General features: G+C 47.2%; 1 protein-coding gene across 2 annotated transcripts; it reads right to left on the minus strand.

The window, feature by feature from the left end:
* Positions 1 to 471: 471 nt before the first annotated feature.
* yes1 (YES proto-oncogene 1, Src family tyrosine kinase) lies at positions 472 to 18,260 on the minus strand. 2 transcript variants are annotated; one of them, XM_067252628.1, is made up of 12 exons: positions 18,121 to 18,260; positions 11,712 to 11,999; positions 10,907 to 11,006; positions 10,248 to 10,346; positions 9,535 to 9,638; positions 9,288 to 9,437; positions 7,863 to 8,018; positions 6,774 to 6,953; positions 6,536 to 6,612; positions 5,573 to 5,726; positions 4,707 to 4,838; positions 472 to 2,694 (listed from the first exon to the last, which is right to left on the minus strand). In XM_067252628.1, the coding sequence occupies exons 2-12, from the start codon at positions 11,989 to 11,991 to the stop codon at positions 2,486 to 2,488; spliced, it is 1,641 nt and encodes a 546-aa protein (XP_067108729.1). In that variant the 5' UTR covers positions 11,992 to 11,999; positions 18,121 to 18,260; the 3' UTR covers positions 472 to 2,485. The 2 variants fall into 2 exon arrangements, with proteins under 2 accessions (XP_067108729.1, XP_067108728.1); XM_067252627.1 differs by having other exon boundaries at positions 17,982 to 18,260.
* Between the last annotated feature and the right edge of the window lie 1,415 nt (positions 18,261 to 19,675).

The raw sequence follows: 19,675 nt of genomic DNA on the forward strand, positions 1-19,675 counted from the left end.
TGATCTAAGTTCCCAATGAGATGCTTGGTAAGGGCTGGGGAAAGAGGCTGAATCTTTTGAACTGCCCAAGTTCGTTTGTTACACTGACTTTTAACATCCATTTTCTAGACCTTGCCTACTGAAATTGTTTGTCTTTGTAGGCATGAGGATGACTAAGGCAGAGGGAGGAGTCATGTGATGGAGGCCACGGTCCATCGTCATGTCCTAGTTTGTGGACGTCTTTTCAAGTGGTAGCCTAAGCACAACGTAAACATTATACTCTGTTCAATATTTATTTTCTAGATTAAATGTATAAATGGATGAAACACTGTTCATATTATATTAACTTAAATTTAAACTTGAACCAATTTACCTTAAAAATGTTGTCTTATTGCATGTTGTACAGTACAAGACATTCCAATAAAACTATTTATTCCATAACCTTAGTTCCTATTCTAGCAGTATTCCTTAAAGGTTTCTAGAGGTATTTTACAGAAACATAGCTAACCACCTTTATAAAAATGTTTTTATTTTTGACTGTACATCAGATTAGTAATTCTATTGACAATTTCCTATTACAGTTCTCATTCACACAGTTGCTGCTTGTCATTCTGACAACACATACAGTTGTTTCAGGATATGTAAAAAGCATAAGACAGGTTTTCACATTTTTCCAAAGTTCTCACCATAACCACAATGACTACCATAAGTAGTCGTTTACCTCATCACAAATCTCCATGTAGACCGACCACAGACTCCCCTGGGGAAACTGAAGCAGGGACTCCAAACAAATTCAGAGAACATGAACTTAATGCTACTGGAAAAAAGCTGAGAAAACTGAGAAGTGTCCCTCATGTCGGACTCAACGGAAAGTCAACATTTGACAGAGCCCAAACTCAAAGTGAATAAAACAGCCTGTGTTTGGGTAAGCATTTTATCCTACCATAGCCCTTTGTCCAGACACTTTGCATAGATGTATTATTTATTACACCAGCCGCCAGATATATTTCAGTTTTCACTGCCCCAGTTTAACAGTCTGCTAGAATTTTGAATCTTATATCTTTGGATCGGCAAACATTAAACTCTGGGAACCAGGAGAATGGCAATGAATAGGATTGTAGTGTGCATGAATCTTTAGTGAACTGCAGGGGGCGATCTTGACATTAAAATACATATCACACAGCAACAAAAAACAGCTGGCTCAATGATTTTAGTTTTTTTTTTTTTACATTTATGTTAATGCACCCACAAACACTGGTGTTGTTTGTCACCTGCTGCTTAAGTGTTATTAAAACTGTTGCTAAGAGACCAAGTGGATGGAGTGGTTAACAACATTTGGAGTTACACCATTAGTACAAGATGAAAAAAAGAAACACTATTAATATAACATTCATTCACATGCGGTGTATTTTCATCCCATCAAATTTTGCAGTGGACTAAAAATTACCGTTCGCTCAAAAACATTTATAAAACGTTGCAGAAACATTTCGGTATTGGCCATCAGGGGATTATCAAAAACATACTTATGCAATATGGTTTCATGACAATTGATCATTACCCTCAAAATAAAACAATAAAATCTCGGTAAAACCACAATCTGCCATTCAGGTCACCTCATATAAAAGAAACGTACCAACATAAAAATCACTTACAATTTTCTTTCTGTTCAACAAAACATGTTTTTACCTGTTGCTGCCTGTCCCTGTCCTCCCGCACATTCGTCACAACACACTGAAGGTCCTTGGGTCATTGGATCCTTCTTCACTCTTGACATAGCTCATGCTTTAAGATTTATCAACCACAGTTCTTGGTCACTTTAATTCAAAGTACTACCCAACTAAAATAAGACAAATCATTGCTGTACATCTGGTAAACTTGAATTAAAAATTATCCCCAAAGTAAAATGAAATGTAATCGAGAAAAATTGCAAAATAATTGGAAAACAAATCCCCCCCCCCCCCAAAGGAAATAAAACTAATCAAAACAGGTGTGCAACTGACAACAAAGCCACCAGCTGAGACTGAATTGCTGAGAGAAACACCATCTGCTCGCTCAGAACAAAGTGGATAACAAGGGAGTTTGGATTCCACCTGGGACTTTAAAAGTACCCATCCCCAAGACCTCTCGCTCCCTGACTAGGCAACCCACAACAGGTCAAGGTAATGTGCAGAGGGGAAACAGAGAAGGGAACGTTTATAAATACTGTGAGCTCCCCAGCCATCTTTCAACTGGGTCGACTGAAAAGAATGCCAGTGTGGTTCTGGAGTCTGGTGTTTTTGCAGTCGTCTACAACTCCTTAGCCCTGTAGCATCTCCCTTGGCAAGTTAACACTGTAGCTCTACATGGTTCCAAAGCAGGGAGGGGTGGGGGGAGGGGGTCCCTGGTTTCAAATCCCTACAGATGAATCCTTGACTGGGTACTGTGGTTCTCGATTGTGCCCGAGGGTCGGTAGTTCAACTCCCAAGCCGGTCTGGTGGTGGGTGCCAGGTGGACAGTGGCCAGGCCCCTACAGGTTGTCCCCGGGCTGGTACTGTGGCTCCGTGGCTGTGAAGTAGTCCTCCAGGAAGGACTGCAGGTACTCGAAGGTGGGCCTCTCGTCGGCCTCCTTCTTCCAGCACACCCTCATCATCTCGTGGAGGGACTCGGGGCAGCCTGCGGGGCAGGGCATGCGGTAGCCCCTCTCCACCTGCTCCAGAACCTCCCGGTTCACCATGCCTGGGGACAGACGGAGAGGACAGTCACAAGCAGAACCAGGAAGCACAACCAGGAGGCACAACCAGGAGGCACAACCAGGAGGCAGAACCAGGAAGCAGAACCAGGAAGCAGAACCAGGAAGAAGAAACCTCTGGTTTCTACCAGCTCAGCTGCAGGGCTGTTTTACTAGAAAATGCCCTGTTAGAATGTCCAACCCTAATTAGAAGCATGTGTTCCTAACTAAATTGAGGAGAATACCATGACATTCTATCCTATCAAAACCGGACTGGACATATGGTTGTGTATCTATAAATGCCAGCGGTCTGGCATTAAGCCTGAAATAATCTCTTACATTCTCGCCAGTTCAGCTGAACAAACTGAACTGGCTAGTGTGTGTGTGTGTGTGTGTGTGTGTGTGTGTGTGTGTGTGTGTGTGTGTAGTTGTTGCCTGTCTCCCAGGACCCTCTCTAGTCCAGTACAGGAAGACAGTCCTTGTGAACCCAGTGACAGAGCAGCTAGCTATCGCTAGCGTTCCCTGGGGAGTCAGCCTGCAGCTAAAAGGGGTTGTGACAGAGAAAGAGTGGTAACGACACAACCATATCCGTTACCCCCATTTCGCTCTCTCCCGCTTTCTCTCTCTCTCCCCCTCGCCCCTTTTTTCCCTCCTTCACCCTCCACCCCCCCTTCTCTCTCTCTCCCCCCCTTCTATCTCTCCCCCTCCTATCTCTCTCCCCCCCTTCTCTCTCTCCCCCCCTCCTCTCTCTCTCCCCCCCCTTCTCTCTCTCTCTCTCTCCCCCCCTTCTCTCCCTCTCTCTCTCTCTCCCCCCCCCCCCCCTTCTCTCTCTCTCTCTCCCCCTTGCCCCCATTCGCTCTCCTTCACTCTCTATCCCCCCATCCTTCTCTCTCTCCGGGGACCACAGGGATCAAATTCTCTCACACTCCCTGAAAGAGGAGAAGGGCTTCGGACAACTGTTGGTTGATGTGTCTGGGAGAGTGTGCTTTTATTCCATGTGAGAACTGTTGATAGGTTGGCATGGTCTAGGTCTCAGCATGGATGATTTATTTAAAGAACATGAGTCATCCATCCATAAATAAACAACGCGAGAGGGGACAGATTTTGTTTGTTTTCAATGAAAGTGTTTCAGTGCGCCTCATACACTAACAATAATCCCACAAGTCTAACTTGTGTCATCAGCGAGAGAGGTAACAAAGGTCTTTAAAAGCTCCATGATTCAAACCTCCAAGACCAGGGTGGGCTTGAGCCCACCGCCATTACCAGATCTGGAGCGCCCCTCTCACACCAAAGAGCTCACCAACCAATCAGAAGAGCCCACAGAGGGCAGATGGCTAAACATCACAGACCGGGGGCGTGTTCCATTCATAAAAACACCCTCCACAAAGCCCTTTCCACACCTCTCAGCAGATCAGATGGGAGTGGAGTGAGATGTTATCAACAGGAGAAACACCTGTTACGCTTTGCTGGCCCCCGGGGGGCTTAAACAGGAAGTGATTCAGGCCACAGGGAAGAGGGCTGCTTTTTGGAATGGAATGCAGCCCTTGAAAACAGGAAGTGATTCAGGCCACAGGGAAGAGGGCTGCTTTTTGGAATGGAATGCAGCCCTTGAAAACAGGAAGTGATTCAGGCCACAGGGAAGAGGGCTGCTTTTTGGAATGGAATGCAGCCCTTGAAAACAGGAAGTGATTCAGGCCACAGGGAAGGGGGCTGCTTTTTGGAATGGAATGCAGCCCTGACGACTGAGTCTGCCAGATGGTTCTCTGTCTAATCAGGGCCTGTCTCTGGATTCATGGCAAGACAGTCACCCCCCCCCCACACACACACACACTGCAGTACCTCACTTAGCCAGCAGGGGGTGGGGGTGAGGCGACACAGGTAGCAGGAGCCAACCCACACACAGGAAGATACCTTTTCACGTTACCAAGGGCCATCTGTGTTGACTGAATCTCCTATTCCCTTTTCCAGTCACAAAGACACCGCCCCGTATTGACCCCATGGTGCCTCGGCCTGTGTTTACCTGGGTAGGGCACCCTCCCCTTGGTGACCAGCTCGGTGAGCAGGATGCCGAAGGACCACACGTCAGACTTGATGGTGAACTTGCCGTACAGCGCTGCCTCGGGAGCGGTCCACTTGATGGGGAACTTGGCTCCTGCAAGGGGGTGAAAACACAGACCCTGACCAACCTGTATGAACAGCCTGTTACTATTACTTATGCTATTATATACAGAAAATTATATCTATCTATATATATCTCTATATATCTGTATATATCTAGAGATATATATCTCTAGATATATATATATTTATATATATATAGGGAGTCAGGTGGCTGAGCGGTGAGGGAGTCGGACTAGTAATCCGAAGGTTGCCAGTTCGATTCCCAGCCGTGCAAAAATGACGTTGTGTCCTTGGGCAAGGCACTTCACCCTACTTGCCTCAGGGGAATGTCCCTGTACTTACTGTAAGTCGCTCTGGATAAGAGCGTCTGCTAAATGACTAAATGTAAATGTAAATATATAGATACACATATGTATGTGAAGTGTGTATACACTACACTATTACTTACTGTAATATTGTACGTATTTAGCATACACTTTTATCATAAGTGATGAAGGGGCGTTTGGGGATTTGAACCTGTGATCTTTTGACCTAATTTAGGTTGGTTTAGATGCAGTTCTATAGTCATATGTGAAGCCCTCACTGACACTGCTTGTAAAAAGGGCTATAATAATGATCCTTAGATTTCATCTGCAGTCAATTGCTCTATACCACCAAGCTAGGAACTGTCTCTCTGCTTAATAAGGACACACCTGGTCAGGAAGCAGGGATCCTGCAGGTGCTGCAGGTGTGAGCGTGCGGGGTACAGGAGCCCGGGGAGCTCACCTTGTCTGGCTGTGTACTCGTTGTCCTCGATCAGCCTGGCCAGACCAAAGTCAGCGATCTTGCACACCAGATTGTCTGCCACCAGGATGTTGGCCGCACGCAGGTCTCGGTGGATGTAGTTCATCCTCTCGATAAAGGCCATGCCGTCTGCAATCTGGGCCAGGGCAGGGCAGGGCAGGACACACACAGGGAGGGACAGGGAGTGTGTTAAGCTGCACCAGGAGATGATTGGACTGATCAAGCCTCCAAATGTCACAGGGCTGAGTTTAAGCACCTGTTTCCTGCTCTTGGTCAATGTTTTTCTAGTCAAAGTCCAACTTCTGGTCTGAGAAGCTTTTGGTCTGAAGATGGAAAAATCCAGTTTGGTGTAGAGTGACAGTCAGCTGTGTGTGTGACTGGTGAGGATGGGACTGTGTGTGTGTGTGTGACTGGTGTGGATGGGACTGTGTGTGTGTGTGTGTGTGACTGGTGAGGATGGGACTGTGTGTGTGTGTGTGACTGGTGTGGATGAGACTGTGTGTGTGTGTGTGTGTGTGACTGGTGTGGATGGGACTGGCATGTTGATGGGGGAGCTGCTAAATCCCTGGAAGCCTGACAAAATCTCAAACACTTTTCTATTCTGCTGAGAGCGAGAGAGAGAGAGAGCTTTAAGTGCTCACTGTGGGGTTGACACGCTAGCTGTTAGCGTCCTCTGAGGAGTGCTGTTTAAGTGCTTCAGGCAATAAGCAGGAAAGTAGGAAGAGCAGCGCACACAAGGCGGTGTGTGTGAGTGTGTGATGGGATGTGTAGAGATGTCAACCCCATTATCAAATAAATATGACAGCCATATGGGCAACTGTGACTGACTCACAGAAAGACCTAGCATCAGCACACACGCACACACACACACACACACACACACACACACCCTGTCAACTGTAGTTAGAGTTGCTCTAAGCTCCTCCAGCAGTGAGCTAAGTTTACCTGTGCAGCCATGTCCACCAGCTGGGGCAGCTTGAGAGATTTACCATCTCCTTCCTTCAGGAAATCCAACAAACTCCCTGCAAGAACAACACGGCAGAAAATACTGAAGGAGTGAAATTACAATCCATACTAATCTATTACGGATATTATTTCTGGATAGGTCGATGGGTTTTTATGTTTCTCATTAAACATTAGGCCAACCACGCAAAACTTGGATGGTGTGTGCGTGTTGCTGTACCTTTGGCCATGTACTCTGTGACAATGTAGATGGGCTCCTCTGACACCACGGCGTACAGAGGCACCAGCTTGTCGTGCCTCAGCTTCTTCATGATCTGGGCCTCCTGCAGGAAGGCCTCAGGAGACATGGTGCCCGTCTTCAGGGTCTTGATCGCCACCTTGGTGGTGCCGTTCCACGTGCCTGACCAAAAAGGATGACGTAACAGGCTTTAATGTGGTTGGTGTGGCAATTGTGACAGTTCAAATGTATCTGAACAATAGCGGGGCAAGATAGAAGTTAATGAAAGTTTTGTATTTGTACCGTAGAAAACAGTTCAACTATTAGTAAAAAGATCATTCCTGGAGTGAATTCAGTGTTAACTTTGGAAGTTTTCAGCAGCCTACAAGACAGCCGGATATGACATCATTCTGTCCTCTATTTGAATTCTCTTGAAATAATCATTTACTCCTCCGGGGTCACTTGTACAAACAAAGCTTATACAAACAGATTTACCGTCATCAATGAATCACACTGAACAACGTGTGACTAACCAGTCCAAAATATGACTGATCCAAGACTCCAACGCATGAAAAACCACAGACTACACAACAGACTACACAACGCGTTTCTGCTGAAGCAGCACTCACAAAGAAAGATAAGATACAGAACGAACAAAAAGAAAAAAAGAAAAGAGGAAGAGAGAGAGGTGGAGGTGGAGAGAAAGAGAGAGGCTCAAAAGAAAAAAAGGATGACACCAAAGAAAGGAGGGAGAGAGAGAAAGAGAGAGAATTCCTGCTTGATTGCAAGCTGGGAGCGGGGCAGGTTGGGACGTGCGGCAGGTGAAGGCCTGACGACAGAGGGGAGCGACAGAGGGGAGAGACAGAGGGGAGAGACAGAGGGGAGCGACAGAGGGGAGCGACAGAGGGGAGCGACAGATGGGAGCGACAGAGGGGAGCGACAGAGGGGAGCGACAGAGGGGAGAGACAGAGGGGAACGACAGAGGGGAGCGACAGAGGGGAGCGACAGAGGGGAGCGACAGAGGGGAGCGTGACGCAGGAGGAGGGCGGCGCTCGTCAGGCAGTGTGTGGACGCGTGGAGGCGTGGCCTTACCCATCCAGACCTCTCCGAAGCAGCCCTGGCCCAGTTTGAGCTCCAGGCGGAGGGACTCGCGGGGGATCTCCCAGGCGTCCTTGGACAGGCCCTGGGTCTGGGGCTTCACCGTAGGACACACCACCGTCAGTCTGTAGCACAGCCCGTCAGCATGCTCTGGAACCACACACACGCACACGTCAGTGTCATCCACCGTCCAGAGGTCCTTCCACACCCTGCATATCCGTGTTTCGACATCCATTTGCCCTTTTTTTTTTATATAGGCACAGCCCAGAGGGAATGACAGCTACCTCCCCAGCGTGATAATACATTAGTGTCTCAAATCTACGGGAGTCTCTCCCTCAACAGCAGAGAAAGCCCTGAACTTCCGCTGCGGCCGCTCACGGATCCACGGCCTGAGATGATATGATGGAGCAGACTGCTGGGGGAAAACTTCTGGATTGTGTTTTTAGGATAATCCCTACTCCCCATTTTTGAGAACATGCGATTGTATCTATGGCTGAATGTGTGCCCAGTACTAACAATCACGACTTTCTACAATCTCTAAAAACAGTAAGAATAATGTGTTCATTTAGCTGCAGATGCTCTTATCGAAAGCAACATACAAAAGGGGGATTTGAACCTGCAAACGCTTGATCTGCAGTCCAATACTCAAACCACTGAGCTATACCTATCCCCTGTTAATCTATAGATGCTTAAGAGGTCAACTGCCATTCTGATAATGTTTTCAAACTGTTCATAGATTTTTTTGGTAGATAGCATCTATGGATCACCATCTAACACCGTTACTGCCACAACACAACTAGATACTATATACTTGCCAAAAACTACATTGGAAATACACAACATTTTCCAAATAGTTATTGAATCTTGTACATTACCTACCTACATGAATCATACCTGCCATGCATGGGCGAAGGACAAAATAACCATGGGTAACATAACGATCTAGCTGGTCTCCCAACGTCGTAATATTGTTGACAATGTCGACTAATCAGAGACCTAGCACCATAATACGCTTGCACACCGTGTAATCTAGAGTCTGGGACACCACACGCAGCATGCACACCACACTAATTACACACTCCATGAGAGACGCTTATACAGGGAATGTGCACACAGGCATTGTCAGCTGAAGAGCTACCTACACATTGTGTGTGTGTGTGTACCTGTGTGTGTGTGTGTGTGTGTACCTGTGTGTGTGTGTGTGTGTACCTGTGTGTGTGTGTACCTGTGTGTGTGTGTGTGTGTGTGTACCTGTGTGTGTGTGTGTGTACCTGTGTGTGTGTGTGTGTGTGCGTGTACCTGTGTGTGTGTGTGTGTGTGTGTGTGTGTGCGTGTACCTGTGTGTGTGTGTGTGTGTCTGTGTGTGTGTGTGTGTGTGTGCGTGTGTGTGTGTGTGTGTGGAGCTGCCTGGCTGCCTACCTGTGTAGTGTTTCACCAGCTTCTGCAGGTTCTCAAACTGGGCCCTCGTGGTGATGTAGTAGCCCCCGTTATCCAGCTTGCGGATCTTGTAGTGTTTCACGTTTTCTCCCTTCATGTCGTCCCAGTCCCGGATGGACAGGGAATAGGCACCTGGCGGACAGGGAACGAAAGGTAGGGTTAGGCTCCACATGGTTTGTCGAGTGTGTGTGTGTGTCTGTGTGTTAACATACGCACGCATGCTCCTCACCTTTGGTGGTCTCGCTCTCTCGTGCCAGGTAAGTGCCTCGCTGGTTTCCTGGTACCAAAAGAAGTCGCTCGGCGTCTTTGCGACCCATTTTACCGAAATACCATCTGGCAAAAACAAACCAAACATTAGGTATAAACTCTGGGGGAGGAGTTTAGCCAACACTGATCTAAATCTTAAACTAGAATTGAAGTGAAGGAACACTGCCATTGGCTGAAAAATAAAGAATTCTGGTTTGTATGATGCCAAACGCCTTTATACTCTGCACATTCCCACAGTATAAGCTATCAGTTCTAATTAAATACACCTGGTGGAGTTGTTAGCCAGTCAGCAAACCTGCCGAGCAACATAGGTCATTGAGAACAAGGAAAACAATCTGTCTAAAAACAGCACATCCCATTAAATAAATGTCACCCAGGTTGTGTTTTTGGACTACAGGAATGTCATCTCTTCTTAAGTGACAATGTGGGCTTATTGTCCCATCCCGTCATGTGCTCCTGGAAGGCCAGTCAGTGTGTGACCCGCTGTCATGCTGTCTTAATTAGCTGTTTCAGAGCTGCATCTGCTGCTTCCAGGAGGGGGGGAGGGAGGGAGGGAGGGAGGGAGGGAGGGAGAAGAGAGGAAGGGGGAAAAGAGAGGAAGGGAGGGAGGGGGTTGACAGAGGGAGGGTGAGGAGAGAAGGAGAGAGAGAAGCAGAGGGAGGGAGCCAGTCTTACTCCTCTGCTTGGATGGAGTCGGCAGGAGCGACGTAGTTACTGGGGATGTAGCCCTTGTTGCCAGTGTTGATGGAGCGGGCTTCCCACCAGTCTCCCTCCCTGAGGGAAACACAGACCACAGAAGACCACAGAGTTAGACTACCCCACATACACGCCCTTCACTGTACAGACTGGGAACGTCAAGCAATACCCAAACACCTATGTCCCATAGAACTGCAAACACATCTCAAATACACAGAAAGAAATGCCAGGGGTATCTTCGATTTAGTCCAATCGAAACTGTGTATCAGGAGCAGATGAAACGTCCCAGTAAAACCCTGGTTGGAAACGGGTGCGTGTGTTGATGCGTGACTCTTGGTGCATGGAAGTTTAAGGAGCAGAGGGCAGCAGCACTCTGCTGTGATCTGAGTTGAGGGCTTAACCAGATGGTCCATTAGAAGGATCGTTTAAACCCAGACGGATTTCAGTATCCATATTACTGCTGCAATACAATGAGGGATTAGCTCTCACAAACACACCAAACCAGGCCAGTCCAGCCCACGTTGTGCAATAACGCAGAAGCAGGTTCTACTGTCATTTTGGACGCGTACGGATGAAAACTGAGGCGTACAACTGGTAAAATACATGAATAACACGAAACTGTGGCAACATGTACTCACGTGTTGTTGATGATTTGAAACCGGTCTCCTTTCTTGAAAGACAGGTCATCCGACGTCCTCGCCTCGTAGTCGTACAGCGCCACAAAGAAGGTCACGCCGCCTTCAAAGAATGACAAGGGTTAGGATTCTATAGGTGGGCAAATTAAATAGGCCTTCTCTATCTGGGATATCAAATAGGCCTTCTCTATCTGGGATATCAAATAGGCCACTTCACACATGAATGACAAAAACGGGATTTGTTCAAGGGCTCCTACGCTGAGAGTGTATGCTTTTTCTTTGATGAAGGAACACAATGAGTGGATAGGGATCCCAAACTAGCTGACTATACCAATATGACTCAAGCACTTAGATAATGAAGAGCTCGGCTGGGAGAAGTGTTGATGCCAGACCTGAGGAGTGACACAGTGCAGAACAGACAGGCTCAGGCGGATGGGTTACGCGCAGAAGGAAATCGACTGGGGCAGGATTAGATCTAAACAGCCTGGTGAGATTAGATTATCAGAGTGAGGAGCCCAGAGAGGGGAGGGGCAGCAATGGAGGTGAGGGGGATTACAATCCCTGAACACTACAGGCATCCAACAACGCAAGCGAGGTGGTGCTACATCACAATCATTTCACTTTTACAAAAAAAGAATACGAGTTTTGCCTGCTCTGCCTCGCTACAAAGTACTTCAGTGATGACTTAGGTTGTTTTTCCACAGGTTTCCTTCAGCAGACATGCACATCAAATGCCTTGAATGAAGAAACGGGACGGCTGCCGATCCGCCTACATCCCCCACAATCCCCCGCGGGGTCCTTATCTCACCTGTGACCACTCCGGGAAAGGGGCTGCTGACCGTGACCGAGGTGAAGGAGGACGAGGCGCCACCGAACGGCGTCATGATGGAGGACGAGCCCCCGAAGGGCGTGAGGCCGGAGGCGGGGTGGTATCCGCTGCCGGGCCCCTTGAGGCCGGGTGACTGGCCCATGAGGGTGGGGTCGGGCCCGTAGTGACCCATGTGTCCGTGCTGCGGCGTGGAGGCCGAGTTCTCCGGACGGGACTTGAACGCGGGGCCCTTGTCTTCTTTGCTCTTGACACAACCCATCGTCACGTCTGGAGAGAGAGATGTTAGCTGGCTTTGTTAGTCAGCGAAAGCAGCTCGGACTGTACAGCAGTGGACATGGTTCGAAACTGATTTCAGCAATGACTATTCATCATGTCTTGCATGCTTGAAGCATTTTAAGATCACAAAGACCCTCCCCATGATGAAAACAAAGATTTGATGCAAGGCTACATGAGTCACATGCCTAAAGTTCCCCTTCAAACAAGAGCGGCTTGACTGGACCACAGATATCATGTTCCACCCTCCAGAGATGTGCTCCCCACCCTGATATGGACGTCTCTCCCTGGCTGACACACATATGACGACCAGGACAAGCCCTGTGTGTACTGTCCAAGCCAAAGGCATGATCTGCAAGCCGGTTCATGTTCTCATTCATGTTTCCACACAGGGGAGCCCCTCAAATACCTAGTGTGAGTGTGAGTGAGAGAGAGAGAAATGGTGTGTGTGGGCACGTGCGTGCGTGAGAGAGATCACAGAGGAATGTGGGGCCTGAAAGAAACAGGTGTCCAGCCCAAGAGACTAACACCCTGCATGAAGCTAGGGAACAGGCGGTCAATCACAGTGTGTGTGTGTGTGTGCGTCTTTAAAGGGGAAAGCCCACGCAAGGAACGTGCTAGAAGACAGACAGACCCAGAGCCTGATCCTAGCTTTCTGAAAAGTTAGAACAACACAGCTGATGACCTGGTCTAGTGGAGTCAACATTGGTGAGCGGAGAGCTGATAGGTGAGCTGTAGTCATTCACAGATCAAAGGGTCAAAAGCAAATATTTGCCTTCAGTCCTCTCCTGACTGATAACCAGGGGGAACTCCAGCTCCTCTCTGAAGAGCCCGCGTCATCTGTAGAAAGCAGTAGGGACATAGATCTAGTGATTTACTTCCAGTACTGAGCATAGCTTCACTTTTAAACCAAATCTCGCTGACGCTAATAAAGAATTAACGGCCTTAATGAAAAAACGAAACTCCTTCCTTCCTGCTTCTCCTTCTTTGTAATGATCCCAGATCTAGGGGAGACCGGAGTGGCTCCGAGGAGCCAAGCAACACAAACTCTGAAACCCAGACAGACCAGTGATCCATACAGCCCATCGATCCGCTTTCTAGAGATGGATTAGTGTTCTCTCTGGCTGTCGCCAGCGGATGCTCCCACGAGCCAGGAGCAGCCGGCAGGGGAGAGGAGGAGCCGGCAGGGGAGAGGAGGAGCCGGCAAGGGAGAGGAGGAGCTCCACAAGTGAGAGAGAAGATGAACAGGGGACTCGTGAAGACGGGAGACGTTGTTTGTCTGCATCGACAGAAAAGGGAGGGGAGAGCGAGACAGCGCGCGAGAGAGAGAGACAGGAGAAAGAGAGAGACAGACAGAGAGAGACAGAGAGAGCGAGAGAGACAGACAGAGACAGACAGACAGAGAAAGAGAGGCAGAGAGAGGAAGAGAGAGAGAGGAGCCAGCAGACGGACGGCCTTCCGCAGATGTGTGGCTCGTTGGCGTTACAAAAGCGGCTCTGTCTCACTCGGAGCAGAGAGAGCATTAACAGTATGTACACATCGGTGTCACGGACCAATAGGCTTCTTTTACACTTCCACAATGAACCCAGCCCAGTCTACACTCGCTCAGACACACGTATCCTACACACGGCCAATACTGGAACGCTCACAATGCCCAAAGATAGGACTTCTTAACTCTTTACACACCGGTGACAAAGACCATGAGCCGTCTATTCAGCAATGAACGGTGCTTCTGCCATTATGCTGGAGATCAACAGTATTATCTTTCCTGATTCATCAAAGATAAGCCTACAGGCGACATCCACAGGTTCCACGCTGAGGGGTGTTCGACGAGTCAGCACCTGTAGGGTGTCACACACACACACACACGCCACAACCTTTTCCTGACCCCACACCCTACTGCATGATCCCAAACTCCGACACCACACACCACCTGAGGCTTTTCATCCACTTAGCGCTAACGCTAAATGCTAACGACATATCGGACACAGCGGGGAGAAATCAACAGGGAGACCCGACCAGGGTCAGTCTGGTTGGCAGGGTATCCATGTGACAAATCCCTCTGCCCTGACGATTTACAGTCTGGGGCTGGTTATCCGTACTGGAGTTGCTGACCTGATAATCCTGACGAGGCTAGACAATGGAGGAGGACGAGCTTGACAGAGGTGGGGGGTGGGAGGGGGCAGGGGGTGATGGCGGTGTTTGTGGGGAAGATCAGGGGGGGAGTCAGGTGGCTGAGCGGTTAGGGAATCGGGCTAGTAATCAGAAGGTTGCTGGTTCGATTCCCCGGCCTTGCAAAATGACCTTGTGTCCTTGGGCAAGGCACTTCACCCTACTTGCCTCGGGGGAATGTCCCTGTTCTTACTGTAAGTCGCTCTGGATAAGAGCGTCTGCTAAATGATTAAATGTAAATGTAAGATCATACGAGTGACTAATAAGGGTTTGCTTAACCAGGCAAGACGTTTCATCTGATCTGAAAGCTGCATCACATGTGATCCTCTTCTGGTTGACAGTGACGGGGATGGGCGTAGCTCAGTGATAGAGCATTTCACCGCAGATCAAGAAGGTTGCATGTTGAGTCCCCCATGGCTTTGGATGAAAGCGTCTGCTGAAGTATACGCCATTACAATGCAACGGAACAATCAAGATTTCCAAACACAACCCGCAGTTAGATTGAAGTCGTCAAAAGTCATTGCTTTTTTTCGCTCAACCATGATGAATGCCTGTCCTTATCGCTTCATCTATATGGAAACAGTTTCAGTCAGGCTGCGCACACTCGCCTACCAGAGTGCTGCTGACGAGACCGGGAATAGAACTGAGGCTTGAGAGAGCCTAAAGCGATGTCACATGATCAGGCCTGTCCAATTGCTTTTTAACCCACGAGCTCACTCGACTGCCACCAGCCTTTCTCGCATTTACACGCCCTGTGGCGGAATGGTCTGCCGAGCCAGCTTGAGGATTTCTCTCAGTGTACTCCATAGCCACACTGATGATTTATTTTGAACCTAAACAAAGCTTCTGTTGTTTAGAAAGAAACAACCAGATTTGTAGATCTCTGAGATGGTTGTGCCTGGGGTGGGGCAGACAACACAGGGTTCTGTTGAGGACCAGCGAGGACACTTAACTAGCCGTGCAGAGACTGCTGCTGACATGTCCATGTCGTGATGGTGTACCCGACCCCCAGCCCATGGCTTGGATCTCTTGGCCTAAGTGGTTGCCATGACAACGGTTTTACATTCGAGACACCACAATTGCTGTTGTCTTGACGTTTTTTACAAAGTTAAAAGTTTTTATCCGAAAGCTTTTTACAATAATATTAGAGAAATAATAACAAGGATGCAACAGGCCAATTTCTGGAAGAGCTTGTCAGACAGGAAGAGATGATTTCTGCCCTTACGTGTGCTCCCACCACTGCAAACCAGGTTCTGCTTTCCACAAAGGGAGAGGAGCAAGTACAGTCCAGAGAGATGTCTCCTATGCTGCCTTTAAACACCCCTACACATGCTAACGCTAACAACACACGCTAATGAAGGCAGACAAACGAAAGACCTAACCTGACCTGAGGACGGATGAACGTCATCTAAATATCAAGCCGGTGCAAAAGATACTTTCATCCTTTTTTCAACCTGTAGATTCTACAGGCAACATCAGCCATGAGTCAATGACTAAATGTAAGAGAGAATGTGTGAGCCATTGATCGAGCCATTGTAAGAATGAGCAAGTCAGAGGGACCCCATGGCACAATACTATGACAGTACTCATTTCTAAATCCTCTGGGCAGAAGAGGGTTTGAAAACCACTATGTGGAGAAGACGGCGAGTGAGAATGCTGGAAGGAAAGGGAGAGATATGGGTCAATGCTGGAAGAATCCCGAACAAGGGTTTAATGGCAGCCTAAATGGACTCCTCTGCAAATCAAACTTCATTGAAACCTCTTAGGGGATCACGTGCTAACTGAGCTTGTGTTACAGACCCATATAACATATGGTTTCTAGACCATTCTAACCTTTAACTCGGGTGTATATGGGATACCAAAAACAGACAAAGTCTCACGTGCTCTGAGAAACTTCGCAGTCCCTACAAATCGTTCTCAATACACTGGTCTTTAAATGGTGATTGTTCATCAGATCATTTACCATTATATGGACAGTAGGGCAATTATAGAGGATATCTATTGACCAAAGCACTCAACAGGATCTAACATGTCATATGACTGTCAGCCTACATTCCCGTTCCAGTTAATCAGATATGGTGCAACCTTGGAGTGTACACAGCCAGGGTTGGGCCCAGGCCACCTTTGAGCTAATACTTAATGCTTTCAGTCAGGACATGGAACCCTTGATGTCACTCACTATGGGTCCTGTAAACATATGCCTTGCTAGCACACACAAAACAAGTTCAACTTCACAGAAAGTGATCCTCGTATACAAGTGGAAATTACAAATCGCATGCTTTGAAAATTACTTGGGTTGTAAACATTTTGCCAGCGACAAGGACGAGCCTGAGAAAATGAAAGATACAGTCGTGGGAGCAGAGAAACAGGAAGGCCTTGCTTTGGTACGCTTGAGAGCAGGGAACACAGATTTGTTTGGTAAACAGCAGACACGGGGAAAGACAGGGATGGGGGATATAGCTGGCAGACTCAACCAAAGAGTCCCTCTGCAATTGCACTAGAACACTCTCTATTGGTGCAGTATGGTCTTATCGCCATGGCAGCCTGCCACTCCCTGCCAATCACAGTAAGTAGAGAGGGGGGAGGGAAAAACTTCCTTCCGAATCCATTCATGCCACTGAAGCCACCTGCTGTGGCCAACAAAGGCTAAGACCACTGAGAAAGAGAGAGAATCATCAACATACCAAAAGAAACCCCTCTCTATCTTAAGCATCACAACCACAAAAGAGGATGCAACTAAGATACAAACTCTTGACACGTTATTCTTTTAATTAAAAGCAGACGGTATGACAGCGTCCTCGCATCACAGTTAGTTCAGTTGTGCCCTTATATGTGATGATAAAGTTTGTGCTGTGCAGAGGTCAATATGGTGTGTGGTGTGTTGCTCTGTAAATGCCACCCTAACACTGTGCCTCACTTGTCTGTGAACATCCTTCCCAGCCCCCCCTTTCCAGTTGTGTGTAACTGACATGGGTGTCTGTCCAGAGGGAGATAGTATGGCTATCCAGTAGACTGGGACTGTCCTCACAGAAGGATTACCATGGGCAGATTACTGTGGCATTGTTGCATGTCCACACACCAAAATGTATGTCATTGAATTCACAATGCTTATTTAACACCACCGTGTTGTCTATAAACGGGGTACAGAGCCAATACGACCGTAAGTTTATTGGAAACACAGATCCATAGAGCTAGGATCAGATTTCAAAACACGGAATGGTTTTCACTTCCGGAAGTGAAGTGGGGTTTACCTGTTAGAAGTTGAGCAAGACTCATAAAATGGCTGTATTTGAATGGATTTCAAATAAACATGCTAGAGCCCGAATAGCACATGTTGGGTAACACGTTTGGTGTTCTCATTCAGGCAGAGAACGTGCACACAAGTGCCTCTTCATATTCAGGATTTAAACAGCTCACGACTAGAATAAGAAAATACGATTTCAAATAAGTCAAAACACTACCGAGAAGGATAGGCCCTACTGAAAAGAGCAGTTCCAACTATTTTAAGGGCAAAGTAGGCTACTGGAAGCCAACCTATATTTTGTATCATTGATAACATTCGTGCAAAAATCAGGCATAATATAAAGTTCCCCTACGTCGATTAAATTATGCAATTGTTGATTTTTAGTTTTATATTGACCAGAACATTACCTCACGACTTGATACTTTGTTTCGCTGTTTGAACTCAACACTATTCGCGCAACTTTTCCTTCATTTCACAAAGTAGGCTAGGCTACAAAGGGCCTGGCTGCCACTTGACTTTAAATAGGCAGACTCGCTAATAATGCACTTTTAGATTGTTACCTGAAAAAAAGACCCTGCTTTTCTTGCAGTTACATACGTCTTCTGTTCTTTACTGCTCTTTACTAGCCCACAAGCCGAGCAGAAACACAAACGCTTCCCGTGTGTGAAGTAAAATCTCAGACATCGGTCTGTCCCATACCGAGTGCTTGAAACTCCAGAAAATTCTTCTGTCAAAATGTTCCAAAATCCTTGAAACATAAAGTCCAGGCGAGGTCTCTAAGGTATCAAATGTGTAAAGAGCGGCCTGGCAAAATCAGAAATCACCTCCGGCGAACCTAAAACTTGGGAACCGGAACCGGTGAAAATCGCATTGAACGCCACATAACAATAGATAGGCACAGTTGTCGAAGCTTTGGGAAAGCGTCTCCCCTATCGTGAATGCTGCTGTTCCCCTCTGTGGCCAACTTGCCCCGAGAGCAATATGGCTGCCTCATCGAAGTCTCGCTATAAGTCAGCTGTTAAATCTATTACTATCCGTTTTTTTGTTGTTGTTACAAATTCAGTCTTCAGAGTACACTAGGTGGTTTATTCCTGAGAATGATTTTGCCGAAAGAGAGTGGCACACCAAATTGCAGGTATTCAACTATTTCGCACCTTTCTAATATACACAACGTCATGGCGCCATCTACACTTTAAAATAGGTATTTTTCAGTCCATTCAAACTACAGACTTGGCTTATCTTTGTGAAATAAATAAAACCATGCACACCCCATAGGTGTGATTCTTACAGCCTAGTGTAGGCTAAATAATAAGATAAGATTGTAATGTATGGCTTACAGCCAAGTCCACAATCTAAACATAATTGAAGATTGGAATGTTGATTAATCTACCTAAGCCTACTATAAAGCCTAAACACAATTGCTATACTATAGGCTAACATGGACACTACCCTAACACCGACTCACGGTGCATTATAAAACTGTGTGAACGGTAGAACCACTCAAGGATTCATTAAACCGCGCCATGCTGTGGAACAAGGGCCCGTAAGACACTCAGACGTGCAGAGGCTGTCGTTGTATAAATTGCCTCGTGGGTTCAGTCCCACGCCCCCCGTAGGCCTATTTGGCTTTGGATGGAGGTGTAAATGTGGAGATGGAGGTGTTATTAAAGTAAATAAATAAAACGTCAAACGTAGCTTAAATGTTGGTCCTGGCTTCCGTGCTGGCCTGTCAGACTCAAAGAGTTCTGTGACTGAGCAGAAACAGGGTCCATGTACTACTCATTTACATTTAGCAGACGCTCTTATCCAGAGCAACTTACAGTAAATACAGGGACATTCACCCGAGGCAAGTAGGGTGAAGTGCCTTGCCCAAGGACACAACGTCATTTAACACGGGAATCGAACTGGCAACCTTCAGATTACTAGCCCAATTACCTAACCGCCCAGCCACCTGACTCCTCACGTCCCTTTCCTTTCGCGCAAGCTCATACACATTCCGTAGATATATGTTTTGTTATGTTTTGTGTTTATTGTTAATTAATATAAAAATACAAAATAATGATATAATCTGTCAACTGAAAACTTGACATTGTCCGACTGCTGGGAAGAGTGGGCAGTCAGAAGACCGAGAGAAGGCCCTGTGGCAAATATACGAGGATGTCGAAGAGGGGCGTCTTCAGATCCCAATAGACATTTTCTAGAGCTTGTGCACAGGACATCCTAATGTTTTATGGTTTGATCTGTTTAAAATGTC

This window comes from Osmerus mordax, chromosome 16, assembly GCF_038355195.1.
Source record: "Osmerus mordax isolate fOsmMor3 chromosome 16, fOsmMor3.pri, whole genome shotgun sequence".
NCBI classification, from domain to species: domain Eukaryota; kingdom Metazoa; phylum Chordata; class Actinopteri; order Osmeriformes; family Osmeridae; genus Osmerus; species Osmerus mordax.

What these genes read in the sequence shown, in the direction of transcription:
- yes1 (XM_067252628.1), bottom strand. Translation starts at nt 11,991, where the DNA reads ATGGGTTGTGTCAAGAGCAAAGAAGACAAGGGCCCCGCGTTCAAGTCC. An exon ending in GACTCCATCCAAGCAGAGGA is followed by an intron (nt 9,639 to 10,247) that starts GTAAGACTGGCT and finishes TGTTTTTGCCAG; the next exon opens with ATGGTATTTCGGTAAAATGG. An exon ending in CGAGTACACAGCCAGACAAG is followed by an intron (nt 4,839 to 5,572) that starts GTGAGCTCCCCG and finishes ACCCCCTTGCAG; the next exon opens with GAGCCAAGTTCCCCATCAAG.